Source organism: Ixodes scapularis, unplaced genomic scaffold (genome assembly GCF_016920785.2).
Source record: "Ixodes scapularis isolate PalLabHiFi unplaced genomic scaffold, ASM1692078v2 ptg000597l_1___fragment_3__unscaffolded, whole genome shotgun sequence".
In the NCBI taxonomy this organism is placed as follows: Eukaryota; Metazoa; Arthropoda; class Arachnida; order Ixodida; family Ixodidae; genus Ixodes; species Ixodes scapularis.
The window spans coordinates 1,701,032-1,713,826 of NW_024610008.1; the positions used below are offsets into that span (position 1 = coordinate 1,701,032).

At 46.6% G+C, this 12,795-nt stretch overlaps 2 protein-coding genes across 2 annotated transcripts; both read right to left on the bottom strand.

The window, feature by feature from the left end:
* Nucleotides 1-9,821: 9,821 nt before the first annotated feature.
* On the bottom strand, nucleotides 9,822-10,454 carry LOC120845936 (tigger transposable element-derived protein 6-like). Its single transcript, XM_040217500.3, has one exon. The coding sequence runs from the start codon at nucleotides 10,452-10,454 to the stop codon at nucleotides 9,822-9,824; it is 633 nt and encodes a 210-aa protein (XP_040073434.3).
* A 1,462-nt stretch (nucleotides 10,455-11,916) lies between these two features.
* On the bottom strand, nucleotides 11,917-12,561 carry LOC120845892. The gene has a single exon (XM_040217452.3). The coding sequence runs from the start codon at nucleotides 12,559-12,561 to the stop codon at nucleotides 11,917-11,919; it is 645 nt and encodes a 214-aa protein (XP_040073386.1).
* Nucleotides 12,562-12,795: the final 234 nt, after the last annotated feature.

Below are 12,795 nucleotides of genomic sequence, written 5' to 3' on the forward strand. Positions count from 1 at the left end.
ATTGCTCTATACGAAAACTTAACGGTCTGACGATGCTTGGCTTATTTTCAAAGAGACGGTAGAATTGAGACCTTTGTATGGAATGATACGTTGGGTGATCAGGGTGTGCTTGGATTCTAGACGCGTAGGTTAGGCTGAGGTATTGACGTCTTTTGCACAGCGACATCTCATTTGATTCCGCATACAAACTAAGTACAGGTGATGTCCGAAAAGCACCTGTTGCCAAACGCAAGCCAAGATGATGTACAGGATCCAACATCTTGAGAGCTGATGGGCGAGCCGATCCGTACACCAGGGCGCCATAATCAAGATGAGATCGCACAAGCGCGGTGTACAAATGCAACAGACATTTTCGATCCGACCCCCATGATTTATGAGCCAAAACGTTCAGAAGGTTTGTAGAACGAAGGCACATTTCTTTGAGAAATCTCAGGTGGGGAATGAATGTAAGTTTTTTTGTCAAATATGACACCAAGAAACTTGTACTCCTTCCTAGCAGGAATTAGAGTACCGTTTAGTTTCGAAACTGGGTCTAAGGAGAGCCCACGACGCAGGGAAAAAGGCACACAGACTGTCTTTGGAAGAGAGAACTAGAAACCATTTTCGTCTGCCCATTTACAATGTTTGTTTATAGCCAGTTGTAACTGCCGCTCACAAGTAGAAAGATTGCAAGAAGCTGAGGAGATCTGTGCATCGTCAGCATATGGAGAGTAGGAAATAGACCGAGGTAGCATTCGTGTGAGAGAATTCATTTTCAGTACAAAGTGACGCTCAAAATGCCTCCCTGTGGGACTCCGTTTTCTTGAACAAAAGGTTTAGAGAGTGTGCTGCCAAGCCGGACTTGAAAGGTTTTGTTTGTTAGAAAGTTGTTAATGCATTGCAACGTCCTACCACGGATATTGCAATCATACAAGTATTTCAGGATACCATATCTCCAAGTGGTATCATACGTCTTGTCTAAGTAAAAAAACACTGCAACACAGTGCTGCTTGTTCACAAATGCCTCGCGTATAAGGTTTCCAGGCGAACCAAATTATCGAGAGTAGATCGACTTCGGCAAAACCCGCACTGATTTTTGTCAAGGACCTTTTGCCTTTCTAATATGTATACTAACCGCCTATTTATAAGCCTTTCAAATGTTTTCCCAACACAGCTCGTCAGAGCAATGGGACGGTAACGTGATGGTAGTGAAGGGTCTTTCTGCGGCTTAAGGAGCGGGATGACATAAGCATGCTTTCAGGCATGGGGAAAGCAGGCTTTTTTCCACAATAAATTGAAAAACAAGAGAAGACTTTTCAGGGACTCCGGCGAAAGGCGACGAAGCATTTCATAATGAACTGCGTCGGGCCCTGGAGCAGAAACCCTCGTTATGTCAAGTGCCATTTCAAGTTCACACTGCGTGAAAGGCTGGTTATAAGGCTCAGAGTCTCCTCCAGACATGGAGATATTTTGTCGCTCTGCACGAGATTTAAATCTATAGAACAAATCACTGTAGTTTGCCGAGCTGGATGTGTTATAAAATTGTTCAAGGATGTTGGCGATGTCAACTAAAGACGAAGAAGGGGCATCAAAAGTAGGAATTGCAAAGCACCTATAGTCTCCATTTATCTTCCTGTATTTATCCCAAACCTCCTTGGCTGGCACAAAACTATTTATAGAAGAAACATACTTCATCCAGGATTTCCATTTTGACTGCTTCATGGCCCAACGGGCTTTAGCTTTCCGCTGCCTGAACTCTGCGAGATTACATGATGTGGGGTATCTGCGAAGTTTGCCCCAAGCCCTGTTTTGATCCGCTAAGGTTGTGGCACACTCCTTGTTCCACCATGGTTTGCATTTTTTTGGCACAACACCAGAGGTTCGTGGAATAGACACCTCAGCATCATTTAGTATCTACTCAGTAATATACAGTGTAGCATCTTCAGGTGACAGAAAAAAGCAGAGAAATGTCCAAGGTGAAATGTAACCCAAAAAGTGACCAGTCAGCTTTATCTAACTTCCACCTTGGGATACGTTTTAAAGGTGAGGGAGACTGAACAACACTCTCTAACACAATCGGAAAGTGATCACTGCCAAAAGGGTAGTAGAGAACATTCCATGTAAAGCAAGGAAACAATGAGGGGGATGAAATCGACAGATCTATGGATGTAAATGTGGTGCGAGCTGCACTAAAACATGTTCGCTTTCTCCCATTAAGAAGGCATAGTTCAGATGCCAATAAAAAACGTTCAACTACACCTCCACGAGAGTCTTGACGAATACTGCCCCATAGGGGATGATGGGCATTAAAATCACCTATAATCATTACGGGTTGTGGGAGCTGACCTACAAGACACTGCAATTCACTAAGATGTAATGGAGTATTAGGTGGTAAATAAAGTGATACTACAGTTATGAGGCGGTCTAAAAGAAGGCGCACTGCAACGGCTTCAAATGGTGTGCAGAGCGGGACCTCAGAGCAGGCGACCCCACCTTATAGAACCACTGCCACGCCACCAGAGGGAGTATTACTAAGACGGTCTTTTCTAAAAACCCGGTGACGTCTTAGAATATGAGGAGAGTGATCATGAAGATGAGTTCCCTGGAGAGCAAGAGCTATCGGCCGAAGCTCATCCATGAATTGATTTATATCATCAATATTTCTTAAAATACCGCGACAATTCCATTGCATAAAATTCACTTTTGACATTTATAAAATTTGTTTATATCGGAAAGTGTAAATCAATAAAACTCGGTAGTAAAAAGATTAAAACTCGGGAGGGAGACCACTTGGATTACTTCGGCGCAGTAACCTGTTTTTTGTTCTTCCCTGCACGGGTCTGCGTCTGCCACTCCATGCTATCCGGGTCAGAAGCAGGAGCAGCCGAGTCGTCCAACTCCATAGAGAAGTCTGCCTCTTGAGTCGTGTCGCTGGTGTTGGCCAGCGTTTTCTTCCAGCTTGGATCACGGGGAGCCAGGCCTCGGCCGCGACCAGCCGAAGAGGCAGCGGAGGTGCTGGGCAGAGTGTCTTCAACTCTGCCTGCTCCGGCCCTTTGAGTACAGGGAGAGCAGCACGAGAGTTGTGCCGCTCTTTGGAAGAGGTCCTCTCCAGTGAGTTGGAATGAGAGTTCCACCGGAGAAAGGCGTCGCGGTCAGGACGGGCATTGGCATTGCCTGCCTGTCCTGAGACTTGGGGGCTGCTGATGTGCTCCCTCCAGAAGGTGGGGGAAGCTGCTGCCCTTGCGAGGGGGATGGGGCCAGAAAGGCCACTGCCAGGGCTTCAGGCGAGACCTGGGTGGCCTTCGATTCCGTTCGCGGTGGAGGGCCCCTGCGCACCGCGTCGGAGTACGTGCATTTCAAAAGAAAGGAGAACCTTTGCTTTGGTTCCGGATAAGTTTTCTTTTGCTCTTAAGGTGAGGATTTCCTTTTCCTGTCGCCAGGAGGGGCGAGAACGAAAGTACGCAGGGTGAGGACCCTTGCAGTTGGCACAGAAAGCTGCCGCTTCACAGCTGTCGGCTAGATGGTCGTGGCTGCTGCACTTTGCACACGTCTCCTTCCCTCGACAGCTGCGTGATCCGTGGCCATAACGCTGGCAACGGAAGCACCGCTGGGGGTTGGGGACATATGGGTGGATGCGGCAGTTAAGGTATCCTGCCTTGATGGTCTCTGGCAGTGTGTTTCTTTCAAAAGTAAGGATTACGTGTTTCGAAGGAATTTCCTCACCATTTTTACGGAATATGATGCGCTTAACGGCAACAACGCCAACACCTTGGAGTCCCTCGAGAAGTTCTTCCTCACTAGTGTGTAAGAAGTCGTCCTTGGAGAGGACCCCACGGATGGTGTTGAGCGTGCGGTGAGGGCTAACCGAAACTTTAACATCAAGAAAACTAGTCAGTTTAAGGATCGCTTCACTTTGTTTTTTGTTGGTTACCTCCACTAGGAGGTCTCCGGAGTGCTGCTTTTTAGCTTTGTAGGAAAATCCGACAGGGTTTTCTAGTACCTTGGCAACAACAAAGGGCGACAGCTTTGAAACAGGTTTTTGTTCATCAAGTGAATGAACAACAAAAAACTTCGTAAATGTTCCTCCTTCAGAATCTTTGTCGATGGTCTTGGATTCAACACAACGCCTTTTAAAGGCTTGCCCTGAAAGGGGTTTGGAAGAGGGGGGCGCCATAGGAGGGCAAAGAGTGTTCAGAACCTGTGGTGTGCCGCCCACCACGGAGCCCAACGAGGGAATAGTTAACGGATTATAACAAAAAGGGCTTTGCTGGAACCGTTAGACTATTAGCACTGCCCAGGTACTATATATAACCAAGTGTGGTTTTGGACAAGGGGTCTGTCGCCACCCAAGGTTAGCCCTTGCCGCCAAAGGAGTTGAAAAAGGAAAAAAGAGAAATGAGAAGAGTGAAAAGAAGGAGAAGACAAAGGTAAAAGAAGGGAGGGGATAGTAGAAGTGGCGACTGACTGAATCATCCTGGTCGGGCCAAGCCAGGACACCCGTCTACGGGAGGCAGGGGCCGAAGTGGTGTATTGCCTCACCCCGGGGGCCCCGAAGGGTCCAAACCTACCCCGGGTTCGACTCAACCACCAGGATGCCCTTTTCCCCGGACACGGGAAAGCCACGCACAGCCAGACGTGGGCGGGCGAACCCGCATGGCTCGGGGTCCGTGGAGACGCCACTCTCCAAACACCTGCTTTCACAGGTGCCCCCTGTGAGGAGCCTAAAAGTGGCATATTTGGCTTTTGTAAATTCTCTTATCTTTTTCCGTGCTTGACGTGTTCTAACTAAGAAGCAGACTTGTACACGTTACTGAAAAAAAGTAACCGATTACAATTACAATTACTACAGTCAAAAAGTAACCGATTACCGTTACTGATTACTGCTTCCCAGAAGTAATTGAACAATTACTGCAAAGTAATTGATTACTTAGTAAACAGGATAACTGGGCGAGTTGGTATGGATTCATAATGGAACAGCGCGAATTTTTGCAAGGACAGGAGAAGGACAGGACAGCGCTCGTCCTGTCCAGTTCCTTCTCCTGTCCTTGCAAAAATTCGCGCTGTTCCATTATAATTGATTACTTTTCACGTTACTTTCACGGTACTTTTTATTGCCAAGACAGAAATACAGAAATACACAGTAAAATCTTGCGTACACAATTTTGTTTGTTTATTGTTCCCTTTTTTGTTTTCAGTACTTATTAAGTTTTAGCAGGAGTTGCCTCTCAAAGTTTTCGTCCGTCATCTTTCCTCTTTTTCTTGTGAAGACGTCCGCCGCGACGCTGAAAACCCTCTCGACGGACGCACTAGACAGAAGCGCGGTGTTATAGCGCACGAACACCTTGCGAACCAGTTCATACTTATGCAGGGTCTCGATGCCCGTCTCCGAGTCTGCCATAAAGCGGTCTGCTTCGATGCAATTTACGCTAGGAGAAGGTACTCCGGGTGAAGCCAGCGCAAAACTAAAAAAAATCGTCCGTGGGAGATTTTTCGGGAGCACTCAAGGAAACGGTGGTCACTGTGCTACCGTAGCACTGTCGGTTCAGCTCGTTCTGCAGAAGTATTTGAAGCTCCTGACGCCGAACTTCACTTGACACCCACATCGTCTTGAATCGAGGAATCGTGACGGATGCAATCAAAAGCTCGCGGTCTTCGAAAAGGTGGTCGAACCTGTGGCACAATTTAAAACAAAAGTGCACCGTGATCATACATAAAATTAAACAAAACGTGGCAACAAAGTATAGTACTAAGCGGATACGAGTCAGATTTTAGACTGATATAGATATTGAACGTTTGTAAGTATGATAGCTAACAAAGAAAAAGTGATAGGCTGCGCGAACCTTGACAAAAACTGCGGAACCTCTTACCTCTTGCGGATTCCGGTCAAAAGCGCATTGATGAGGGGTGTACAGAATGCCAGTCCAGACATTTGCAGGTGTTCCAGGCGGCGCTGAAGCACGCTGATGGGGGGAAGCAGATAACCGATGTAGATATTTTCGTCCTTTTGGACGATGTCGATAGCACACGCCAGGAGCTTCATGACCTGTGCAAGTAATGTAAAAAAAAGGCATCGTCGTTAAAGCTCTAACTTCAACTGCAGTTAATATATAAAGATACAAAAGACATGGAACTAACAAATATATACCGAGGTTAGTCGGCCGGATTATTCATATTAAAGACGACATTTGGTCTTACCTCAGAGTACTCTTTGATGAACTGGGTGTCCCGTGGACGCTGGAAAGGAGGTGTTTGTAGAGCCCTACAAAGACCGTCTAAGTCTTTTCCCGCAGAGTCAATGGCCAGGATGCATTCGAAAGCGTCGAAGAAGGAATTCCAACGAGTGGTGACCGGTCTTAACAGTGTCCGGCCACAGTACCTCAAGATGGGTTCGTTAGCGACGGAAGATTGGCCCTGCTTGCTCCATACGGCTCGACATGACCGCAGGACGGAGTTGAGGGGCCCCGCAAATAGGTCATATTTCTACGGTTCAGAGGTGTCAGCAGTCGCCACAAGGTTCAACCTGTGGGCAGAACACCGGTGGTGAGGGGGGAGGCGGGCTTCGCCATCAGCCACGTCGCTCAGGAGGGCTGTCACATCCAAGACCTCTGAGAGGTCTTTCTCCACATCGGTTATTGTGTCTTGTGGTTCGCTAAACAGTCTGCACAAAATCAACAGGACAGGACTTATGTCTTTTCACTAAACATCAGTTAAAGAAATGGAGTAATCAGCAATTCATACCTGAATGCCTTGACAAAGTTCGAGCCATTGTCCGTTACGACCTTGGTTACTTTTCCCTGCAAGTCGTAGTCTTGGAATGTCTCCAGCAGAGTGCTGGCCAGCTTGTCATGGTTATTCGACCTGGCATGTGCCGGCAAATCAGCACTGCGGACTTCCGAGTTAACGCTGTAGGTTCGAGCCAAGACAGAGTGGCTCCCATGTAGCTTCTGCGGTAGGAAAACGCAATATTAGTACATATTCTTACAAACGGTTAAAATAACTTACCGCCGAAACGTTGTCCAGCAGTCGGCCGTGACCACCACGTAAGGAACGCTTGCCAGGGATTCCTTTAGCCGGAGCTTCATTTCCACGTAGCTTGCATCCAGCCTTGTCACCAGCGTTCTCCTCGTCATAGGTGTGCAGTTCGGTGCCACATATTGAAGCAGGATCACAAAACTTTCAGCCTCTACAACCGAAAACGGCTGCAAAGAGTCGACAACGAAATTGAAAACGAGCCTGTCGAGCTTGACCTGGGACGACGTTTCGCTTGCAAATGATATCTTCGGTTGTTTGCGTTCAGGGGTTGGGGCTTCACAAGTCTTCCGCTTCCGCAGCAGACTCTCAAACTCTGACAAACTGCCAGGGTGTTGTCGCTGAAAATAATACCGAATAATGGCAAGGTTTAGTATGATAAACATTATTTCATCTGCATTTGATGCCTTCCTTTGATAACATGAAATCATCGCAGATAACACATGCCAAAGCCTCCCCCCCCCTCCAGCAGCAGTATTATTACGATAAACGATGCGATACCAAAGTGTTGACATCTCCTTCCCCAATAATATGTAGCACCTACAAAATGCAGTGGCCAGCGCACAGTTGGGGTTATCTACTAAAGCTGCCCTGTATATTTTAATTAGGAGAGATGTAAGGACAACCAAAGAATATGACGCTAAACGCATTGAAAATTATTCGTCAAAATTGTTATCAGCACAGAAATGCACCTTACCTAGATGTGCGTCCGCAGGTTGGAGTTGGTGGCCCTTGAGCAGGAAAGCACCTTTTGCTGTGGTTGACAGAGCAAACACTCGAAACACAAGTTCACTTTATCTTTAGAGTCCTTAACTTTAAACATAGGGGCAAGCTGAGGCCAAGAGGAGACTATGCCTCGATCCTCCATAATGGTTTGCGTTCCAAAATTATTAACGAACTGCCGAAATCAAGAGAAGCTCTCCCGTTTTATATCACCGCGAAGACCATGCGTCATCCCCGTCCTAGAGTTGATGTCGTGGATTTGTTGAAAATCGAAAATGGGATCTTGTAGGCCTTTGTTGACCGGATCACACAATGAATAATACAAGAAGGATGGCTATAAAAAACACCGCCTTGCTAAAACAGTGCAGTACTGCCAAGGCTACAACTCGCTGAAGCCATTTAGAAGCGAGAAACGTGTCTCATGAGTCATTTCATTGATAGTCGCGGTAGGAGACCACCTCGTTGATGTCACAACATTGTACTCTAGTTTGTTTCCGGTAGGAGGACCTTTCTAAAAGCCTTTGAAAACAAGACGCTAGGGCGCAAACGTTGATTTAGTTTTGTATAAAGGAGGTCACTGCTTTTCAGTTCTATTGTAAAACTTGCGTTATCCGTGCTTGTGGCACGGATTTCCGCACTTCTCTCTCTCTCTCTTTGTTGTTCGTCTGTTTTTTTTTAATTATTATTTTATTCTTAGACCCGGACCTTGTCGTGTGGCTGACGCGTCGACCTAAGGAACAAAGCCCACTAAAAAGTCAATAGCGAGTTCCCGCTTCCCGTCGACTTTATCAGCAATCTGCAAGTACATCCGGAACTCCCCAGCCAAGGCTGGTGGCGCGCTTGTAGAAGAGCGTGGCGTAAAAAAGAGTTGCCGAATAATCCTATTTTTATTTTTTTTTAGATGTTAAAAAAAAACTCAATCATTTTTTGTTACATGGCTGAGTGACTATGCTGATTTTTCTGAGAAAAAAATTGTGGGATGAAAAATATAATTGGTAATTGTGTAATCGATTTTGTAATTGATTGCAAAAAAAAAGTAATTGAATTACTCCGAGCGTCACAGCTTGACAAATGTAATTAAAGCGTTACAAAATTACACTTAACTGTAATTGATTACTAGTAATCAATTACTTGTAACGCGTTACGTACAAGTCTGCTAAGGAGTCCTCACTCACGAAAATGCGACAAGATTTAAATGATGACCTGGACAGTAAATTTTCATATTTTAGTTTACACGATGCAAATTAAACGACAACTAGTTGTGGTTTAATTAGCATCGTGTAAACTAAAAACATTTATTACGACAAAAAGTACCGATCCTGTGGGCACGAATAATGGCTCCCTCAGCCACTTAAATATTCGGCGGCTGCCTGAATATGTTCAAAATTGCCTCCTCCGATTGTGCCCAAGTTTCCGATAAGTTGTCAGTTATTCCGTAAAAGACCAGGTTTTCAGAAGAGCGGTCCTCCGCCTCGTCTAAACGTTCTCGAAGGGCCCAGTTTTCTTGTTGAACTCCTTCGACTAGACGTCTGGTCACGCCGACGTTATCAGTCACGGTGATATTTTTATTTTCAACCTTAGACAGTCTAGCCTGAATACCAGTAGAGGCAGGCTACAGCGAGTAAAGAAGACGAAGACCACCAGCACGAGAAAACACCATCACTTGCACGCTGGGGCTCGAAATGACAAGGCGAAGCGCTACGCAGTCTACGTTCCACGATCTTTAGATTTTGGCTCTTTTGTAACTAATGTAACTACAGTCATTTCTCGTTAATATGGACGCCTCCGTTCCCCAGAAAAATCGCCCATAATGTGAATCGTCCATTATAACGAATCAAGGTCAAAAACACAAACATTAGGTAATAATTGTTAAAAAAAAAACATTGTTTATTTCGCAAAGAACGAGGAGATATGAGTTTGCACTGACGCTTTCGATCCCACTTTAGTGTCCAAAAAGCGCAACACTTCGGCCACTTGAAGTGCACGTTCTCCGTCCCCCTCCTGCTCAAGGTAGGCGATCGCTGTCTCCAAGCCGCGGCGAGCTTCACATCGAGTAACGGTTGGTCTCTCTTCTTCATCGTCTGTTTCTGTCACCGCAAAGTTTTCGACAAGTTGATGGCCTGTTGAGCGGATTTACCGACAAGCTCCATGATCTGCTCGTCGCTCATAGGCTCCCAGCTGTTAGTCTCTTCGTCTATATCCAAGAATGCCGATGCCTCTTCATCTGGGTTTTTCTCCCCGAGTTGTCGAAGAGCTTCACGAAGGGCCGCGATCGGAAGTTCATCCATCGGATCCTCCACCTCCATAGCAGAGCTGTTAACAAGAATACCTGCGTGACGCCAGCAGTTCACAATGGTTTGAGGCCTCACCGCGTCCCACGCCCTCTTCAGCTTTTGAAGGCACCACCTCAAGTCAACAGTTTGCGGTTCGTTGTCTTCCGCGCAAGCGATGTAGTGCCGCACAAGTTCACCTCCGTAGTGTGCCTTAACCGCGCGAATAATTGCTGCGTCCAAGGGCTGCATTTTGGCAGTCATGTTGGGTGGAAAGCACTTCAAGGTAAGGTCGTCATAGTCCGCACGAACAGAATGGCATGATGCGTTATCAACCAACAAAACAGCACTCCTCTTCTCAGCCTTCAAGAAGCGGTCGAATTTTGCCAAGAAGATCTCAAATATCTTTCCTGTCATCCATGCTTTCTTGTTGCAATTGTAAGAGCAATACATGTTCGGGTCAAATGTCTTTCCAAAACATCGTGGTCGCTCCGCTTTTGCCACGACAATGGGCCTCCACTTGTGGGCGCCGCTCGCGTTGCACAAGAACCCCACCGTGATTCTCTCTTTGCTTCGCTTGTTTCCAGCCACAGGTTCGGATGCCAGAGTCGAAGATGGGCCCAACTTGTAAAAAAAGCCAGTCTCGTCGAAGTTGTAAATATCATCTGGAGAATACTGAACAAGAAATTCCGCAAGCTTTTTCCGAGCACTCGCAACGGTGGCTGTATCCACGCTTCCACTCTCTCCATGAATACGGTGGCTTAAAAATCCATGCCTTCTCTTAAACCTGCTGAGCCAACCCCTTGAGTAGTTCAGGTCATGAATGTCTGCATTACGACGTTAAGATCGCAGACATTAAAATAAAACCACTGAAGAGAGAACAGTTATTTTAACGTAGATGCGTAATTGCACAAGAACGAGCAAATGAAAAATCATTACAAGAACCAACATTTTTGGGGAGGAATGCGTAACATTTTGAGAAAACATTTTCAAACTCAGTGCCTAAAAAGATACGCTCAGGACTCACTTATCCATCGTTGTGCCGAACTCCTTCGCCTTTTCTTGCAGCATCTCGTCGCTGACGGCGGCCCCTCTGGAGCGCATTTCCGCAAACCAGATGTTGACGGCCTCCTCCAACTTCTCAAACTTTGGGGGTCGCTGCCGGCAGGAACTGGAGCTGGCTGTGGGAACGCTCATCCATTTCTTTGATTCTTTTAGAATTGCGTGGACTGTCGATTTTCCGACATCAACGCCAAGGTTCTTTCCACTCCACTCTTTCACGTACTGAACAGACGGTGAAGGCGTTTCAATTTTGAATTTGCATATCTCCTTTTTCAGCTGAGCAGAAAGCTCTGGCCGTTTACGCTTAACACCTGTCATTCTCTCCACGTCCGAAATGACCGGGGAAGCTTCCAGCCTTGCCTCTTGCCTCTTACGCACAACGAATGTGATTCATCACGTATGCCAACCCGGAAGGAGATGGCATACGTTTAAGCTTGAAAGACAAGAAACAAAAACAAAAAAACGACCACCTTCAGGCGCGCAGGTCTTATCTCAAGGGCGGAGGACAATTGTGAATTTCGGGTACAAACTGTGACCTCTACGATTCACTAACCTTTTCTTCTGTCAAGTATGTGGACTCGCCTTCAAAGTAACCAGACGGGGAACAAAAATGCCGGAGAAAAGCTCACCGGAGAGAAGCTCACCGGAGAAAAGCTCACCGGAGAAAAGCTCACCGGACCAATGGAGAAGGCGGAGAAAAGCTCACCACGCTGAATGAGTGACTCGTCTATTTTCACTTCCACATATTATTTCCGCATTAAAGAGCGAAAGTTATTTTGCACAGAGGAGTCATAAATTGAATGATTTGCGTTTATTTTCTCTCAAACATGACTTATTTTTTCATACACGCACGTTAGAATCGAATACAATTTCCGACCGCTTCCAGAAGGGCTGGAACCTGTTTGTGCTCAAGATAGTCCAGGCAGATGTTCCTGAGGCGGTCCTGTAGGCGCCTTGTCGCCCTTTTGGTCTTCTTCGTCGTCGGTTCCCCACGGCTTATTTGCAGCAGCGTTACCTCCGATAGGGCTTGATCTTGTTGCAAGCAGTCGATCAGCTTCCATATACTGGGCTGGCTGTGCCCGACAAGCTTCTTAAACCCGCTGTTCCATCCTTCGCATGCGTTATTTGTGCGGTCTTCGTTGTTTAATGTGGCTTCTAACACGTTCCACACTGTCGGCGGAAACTCGGGGCGTCGTCGGCGCATCGTTGTGGTTAATGCGCCATCGGCTACTCTCGATGACACTGCTCGGAACGTTCCGTTTACATACGTCGCGTCAAAATAGTCGATGAGGTCATCGAGGTCTGTTAGAGCCTGACCACGGATGTAGTCCAGCCCAACTGGAACAAGGTCGGGAGGGAGGAATGCGAGGCCGTCTAGCATTCCACACATCTTCTTGAACCTGTCGTCCGTCTTGTACCTGCTGATCAGGCCCAGCTCGCGTACCTTGAAAAAGAATAGAACAAAAAGAGATACGATGAGATCCTGATGCGGTTGCATTAATTGAGTTTGACGTAGAGGCTATATCTTGGTACTGGGGAGCTAAGCACTTCAAAATTAGTCAAATGCCTTTTCTTTGTTTTTGATGTCATATCATAGGTTTTATGTTGGTTGGCCATAGATGGTTGGTACTGGGGGGGTCCATATTTCTTTTCAAGATTATTTTGGGAGTAACGTTACCTTGCGGTGGGTACTCTGGCAGAGGTGAAAGAAGCAGCCTTTCGTGGTGACATC

Bases quoted from the DNA above. Each gene is read 5' to 3' on its own strand.
- LOC120845936 (XM_040217500.3), bottom strand. From the start codon at position 10,454: ATGTATTGCTCTTACAATTGCAACAAGAAAGCATGGATGACAGGAAAG.
- LOC120845892 (XM_040217452.3), bottom strand. From the start codon at position 12,561: ATGCAACCGCATCAGGATCTCATCGTATCTCTTTTTGTTCTATTCTTT.